Source organism: Barbus barbus (assembly GCF_936440315.1).
Source record: "Barbus barbus genome assembly, chromosome: 26".
Lineage (NCBI taxonomy): Eukaryota > Metazoa > Chordata > Actinopteri > Cypriniformes > Cyprinidae > Barbus > Barbus barbus.
Window position 1 is genome coordinate 2,975,331 of NC_136754.1, and position 6,295 is coordinate 2,981,625.

Consider the following 6,295-nt stretch of genomic DNA (forward strand, 5'->3'; position numbering starts at 1 on the left):
ATGTAGTGCTTTGTCCAACATGCACCCAACTGTGAACTTTGTCACATTTTTTTTCTTTTTCGGTCACAAGTTTAGCACATCAGCTAATTACAGGAACCAATGGAACATTTAGAACTGCACTTAAAGAAAAATGTTATATGTGCATTTAAATATATGCAAAACATATCTTTTCAGGACATTAACACAATAAATTAACAGCTTATTAGTAAGGCTTACATTTGTATGCTTTTAGAAGCTTATTGATTGTGATTTGTACATTTTTGTGACATCTCACATTTCTTTAGGAAGTGTTGTTTCTAGAGTTTTATTGTAAGCTTGTGGGTGACAAGGGCTATACTATATACACAAGTGTGAATATGGAAATAAGAAATACTTGACAGACATGAGCGGAAACTAAACAGAAAAAAAAACAGTATCTGACTGCAGTTTTCAGTTTCCAGCAACAGGAGTACAAGAAAAGGCCGTTCAGGTCTGTCTTTTACTCACACTGTCCGAAAAATGGTGTATCCTCTGGTTCTCATTGGTGTTTTAGTTTTTGCTGCAGGTAAGACACAGAAAATACTTTCCACCCTCAAAACAAGATGTTATATTTGTGTTTATACACCACCTGGTTCTTCTGAGTTCTTGTGTAGCAGCTGTTGTTTCTTTGTGTATTTGACTGATTTGACTTCTTACAGACACAGCAGGGTCAGTAAGTAGAATGTTGAATATACAGGGGTTGGACAAAATAATGTGCTTTATTATGTGTTTCTTTATTATGGCGTTTTACCACCTTTTGCCTTTAATACAGCTTCCAGATCTTCTTAGAATAGATTTGTATACATTCTGAGTAGTCTCCAGTTGAATGTTGTCTATCATCTTCTCTCCAAAACTGTCTACAGTGGCTTGATTAGGGCAGATGTTGAAGTTTGTGCTGCGATTAATGTTTTAGCAACTGCAACTTTTTGATTCGGTTGTATTTTAACAGTGAATATTGAGATTTGCTGTCTCTTTGCTGCAGTATTTCTGTGTTGTTTGGATACAATCCCTCTTATTGTTTAAGGTCCATAACATTCAGTTTCAGTTTTGCTATGCTTTGTGTATGCAGTAATAATCATAAAGACCGTTGTTCTTAAAACACCAAACAGTTGTCCTGTTAAGGTTACAGATGTTCCTCAAATGGGCTTCCACGATTTGTCCTTTTTTGAAGTTTCTGTCTGATAAGTCACCCATTTCACCTACTGCTTGTACTAAACACTGCTGATCACAACTTGAGAATATAGACAATGAAAATCTAAATAAAATATAATTGCATTAACACCTACAATAAAGGGTGTTCTCATTATTTTATCTATCTCCAGCTGTTCAGTTTAACACATGAGTGGTGTTGTGCTGTGAAACACAACTTTTTTTTAAACTGTTTCAGCAACCATGAGGTTGGATCACTGATTATTTACTTATGAAATGAACTGAAATGTCTCCTATATCAAATTAAATTGGTGTCTGTGTGTCTACAGTAACTTTGAAGACATTACATCACGTAACCACTGCAGAAGGAGGAAGAATTACAATCCCTTGTCTGTATGACAATCGATATAAACTAAACCCAAAATACTGGTGTCAAGGGAATATGTGGGAATTATGCCAAATTACAGCCCGTGGAAACGATACAGGGAAATGGACAATAACTGATTATCCAGCCCACAATTTTTTTACTGTGGAACTCAGCAATGCAATGTCCTCAGACTCGGGATATTACTGGTGTGCCGTGGAGATCGGCTCTCGTGCAAACCCAGATGACAGAAAGAGTTTGTATTTAACTGTTCAACAAGGTAAAGAAGGTTTTTGTGGTGCAACAGTTTATACATTTCCATTATTTTATATGTGCTTTTCAACCTGGTCTCATAAAAATACGTACCTCTGTGCACTTTCTGTGCAACACCGTTTTACGTACCTTACTGCACATTTTGCCCCAGTTTCAAAGAGAAATGTCCACTGAGTGGCGCTAAAACACAGGTTAAATATGTGAACCCTGGCACGTTTTTATTATGTTGATATAGGTACTTATTGCTGTGTTTTTATTATGTTGCTACAGGTACGTACTGCTGCGGTTCAGAATTCAAATATCCGGGGTCTGTCCCTAAAAGTTAATGCTCTATCGTGTTGGAAATATGTCCTACACCAAACCCAACCCTAAACCTACCCGATAGTGTTAACAAATGGAAAACTGGTATAAAAACTTATTTGTTGATACAACCTGCCATTTCGACTTCCTTACGTGCAAATTTGAACTGTTTTGCAAATCGTAGTTACATGGGATTTGAACCGGAGCTCCTCGCCTTCTAAGTACGGCTCCGTACTCCGAAAGCTACCGAACAAATTTTCCATCTATTAAAACCCATAGATACGAGGCTGGATATGTGCGATGCTAACATTCAAAAGCATCAGTTTTCAAATCACCCAGCATATTAATATTGTTTTGAAGTCGTAACATGATATTCTTAAAGTAATTGTGCGAAAAATATGCTTTATTAATCAAAACTCTGTAAGTTTGTGTGAAAAGGAGTAAAAGGTGTCAGAGTTTTACTGCCTCTAGTGTAGTGTTGCTTTCTTCAACAAAAATTATGTCTAAATATCTTCGTCAACGAACCTTTATCGCGTGACGAAAACGTGACGAGACGCAACTTAAATGCAGGTCATGTGACGATGATTATAATTAAATGTATAATGCAATATTGCTGACGAATAAAAACGAGACTAAATGTGGTTTACAAAATAAAAACTATGCTAATATGTCTCTTCATTTTCGTTGACCAAAACGAGACAAAACGAAATGTTATAATGGTATTTCGACTTGAAGCAGCGCTGCACAGAATGATCAGTTTAGACATCAAAGTACACTGATCATTCTGCACAGCGCTGCTTGAAGTCGAACGCGCCCATTATTATTTTGCAGTATTTCTGTTTCCGGTGTCTCACTTCTGGAGCTGTATCAGGTCACACTGCGCAGACGCAGGTGACGTCACTTCCTCAAGCCCCACTCGCGGCATTATTTAGAAGACGACAACAAACATGTTAACATGTTTGGTTGGTAAAATAAATGTTGTAAATTCAAATGAGAGCGTCTTCCGTGTCCAGAATGGATGTATTCTTGAGTCTATAAGGTAACAATAATATAATAAGATAACCTTGTTGGAAATGGGTTTGGCTAAAAGAAAATTTTGGTTTCGTCTGTACTAGGTACTTATACTATATTGACTAGGTTAAATAGAATTGCATTACTAAAAAGAGACTAAAATACAAATTTCATTGACTAAAACTAGACTAAATGTCATTAATGTTCGTCGACTAAAATTAGACGAAAATAGTCATGGTTAATTCTGACTAAAATAAGACTAAAATGCTCAGACTTTTAGTTGACTGAAACTTGACTAGACTAAAAAGAGTATGAACTTGACTAAAACTAATAAAAACTAAAATGACAGCTTCACACAAAGACTAGACTAAAACTAAAATTAAAACAGACCGCCAAAAACAACACTACTCTAGTGTTTGTTTCTTGAAACTGAAACTGCAGTAATATGTAGTTATTGGTACATATTTAGTGTCTCGCTAAAAAGTGCACCCAGGTAAATGCCATGAGACTAGGTTGGTGCTTTTATACTTGCCTGTTCTAACCAGATCTAACAAAGTGTATTTATTTAATTTAAAAGTTTTTGCTGTCTGTGTTCAGCTCCTGATGTGTCTGTGGTGAACAGCAGTGTATCTGGACATGAAGGTGGTGATATCAGTGTTCAGTGTTTCTACAGTTCTGGATATCAGAATAAAGTCAAACAGTGGTGCAGATATAAAGATCAGAGCTGTTACACAGTGGGGAGGACTAACACATCCCAGAATTCATCAGTCCAGAACAGTGATAATGATGGGAAAGGATCCTTCACTGTGCTGATGACTGGACTGAGACTGACTGATTCTGGCTGGTACTTCTGCTCTGTAGGAGATCTGCAGGTTCCTGTTCAACTTACTGTAACTGAGACAAAACCTGGTAAAGCTCAATCAATAATCAATATCATAAAGGCTTTGCTCTTAGATAACAAAACTAGACCTAATGAACTCATTCTTTGTCTACTTTTGACAGAAATGATGATCACACAAGCTGACACCGAGGAGAACATGTTAGTAGTTTCATTAATAAGATTGATTCTTTAGCAACCTCTAATTTGAAATGATTTATTGCTGTATTATATACACTCACCTAAAGGATTATTAGGAACACCATACTAATACTGTGTTTGACCCCCTTTCGCCTTCAGAACTGCCTTAATTCTACGTGGCATTGATTCAACAAGGTGCTGAAAGCATTCTTTAGAAATGTTGGCCCATATTGATAGGATAGCATCTTGCAGTTGATGGAGATTTGTGGGATGCACGAAGCTCCCGTTCCACCACATCCCAAAGATGCTCTATTGGGTTGAGATCTGGTAACTGTGGGGGCCATTTTAGTACAGTGAACTCATTTTCATGTTCAAGAAACCAATTTGAAATAATTCAAGCTTTGTGACGGTGCATTATCCTGCTGGAAGTAACCATCAGAGGATGGGTACATGGTGGTCATAAAGGGATGGACATGGTCAGAAACAATGCTCAGGTAGGCCGTGGCATTTAAACGATGCCCAATTGGCACTAAGGGGCCTAAAGTGTGCCAAGAAAACATCCCCCACACCATTACACCACCACCACCAGCCTGCACAGTGGTAACAAGGCATGATGGATCCATGTTCTCATTCCGTTTACGCCAAATTCTGACTCTACCATCTGAATGTCTCAACAGAAATCGAGACTCATCAGACCAGGCAACATTTTTCCAGTCTTCAACCGTCCAATTTTGGTTAGCTTGTGCAAATTGTAGCCTCTTTTTTTCCTATTTGTAGTGGAGATGAGTGGTACCCGGTGGGGTCTTCTGCTGTTGTAGCCCATCCGCCTCAAGGTTGTGCGTGTTGTGGCTTCACAAATGCTTTGCTGCATACCTCGGTTGTAACGAGTGGTTATTTCAGTCAAAGTTGCTCTTCTATCAGCTTGAATCAGTCGGCCCATTCTCCTCTGACCTCTAGCATCAACAAGGCATTTTCGCCCACAGGACTGTCGCATACTGGATGTTTTTCCCTTTTCACACCATTCTTTGTAAACCCTAGAAATGGTTGTGCGTGAAAATCCCAGTAACTGAGCAGATTGTGAAATACTCAGATCGGCCCGTCTGGCACCAACAACCATGCCACGCTCAAAATTGCTTAAATCACCTTTCTTTCCCATTCTGACATTCAGTTTGGAGTTCAGGAGATTGTCTTGACCAGGACCACACCCCTAAATGCATTGAATCAACTGCCATGTGATTGGTTGATTAGATAATTGCATTAATGAGAAATTGAACAGGTGTTCCTAATAATCCTTTAGGCGAGTGTATTTCTTCAAGTCTTTGTGACTTCAAAAGTTGTGAATATTTTTATGTGGCTTAAATGTATCCAAATCTACATGATGCGACACAGAAATGTATTGTCATTGGCCTATATGTCTGATGATGATGTGCACTTTTATTTTATCTTTCAGATTGCATGTGGAGCGTTTCTGTCTGTCACAGAACTAGGAATTTTATCCACATTGAAGGAGAAGATGATTAGAAAAGTGTTGATTAAAAAAAAATTATATTCTTTATTTGCTTTATGCTTATTCAACAGACTAAACAAAGGATCTGTATGAAAACTTAATGCATTTTTTCCTATTAAATAATTTGGAGTTTTCTTGTCTTTTTCAAGTGTAGCACTCTATAGGTACCTATATCTAGAGTGCCCTGGGTTTGTTACTGATATAACTAATAAAATTCCTCTTAGAAATTCAGATAAACCTATTAAACTCACAATATATCTATAAATTCAGAAGTCTGAATAAAGAAATGAAATGACAAATACAAATGTCTTGTCTCTTTTACTTGAAAACTGAAAAGTATGCTCAAATGAGCCACCCAACTTAGGAGAAATGAAAGTAAATAACTTATTGCTAGACAGATCTTTTGTGCATAGTCACCACTTTTTACATCAGTTTACATATACTTAAGTAAGTATATGTAATGGGACACTGGGCAATGTCAAAATTAGTCCACAAAACAAAAACAAACAAAACAAAAGAGCACAAATAAATCGGTGCAGGCCTGAATGACGCTGGAGTGCGTTGGGGCTGAAAAATACTATATTGCTGCTTCACTCTTACCAGAGCAATCAATAATGGAAAATACTACTCACGAACATCACCGGAAGTCCATATC

The 6,295-nt window shown here is 37.4% G+C and overlaps 1 protein-coding gene across 1 annotated transcript; it reads left to right on the forward strand.

Moving 5' to 3' along the window:
* The first annotated feature begins 428 nt into the window (after positions 1 to 428).
* LOC306845875 (polymeric immunoglobulin receptor-like) lies at positions 429 to 5,936 on the forward strand. Its single transcript, XM_079378867.1, has 5 exons — positions 429 to 544; positions 1,497 to 1,811; positions 3,713 to 4,024; positions 4,118 to 4,154; positions 5,584 to 5,936. The coding sequence occupies exons 1-5, from the start codon at positions 499 to 501 to the stop codon at positions 5,618 to 5,620; spliced, it is 747 nt and encodes a 248-aa protein (XP_079234993.1). The 5' UTR covers positions 429 to 498; the 3' UTR covers positions 5,621 to 5,936.
* Positions 5,937 to 6,295: the final 359 nt, after the last annotated feature.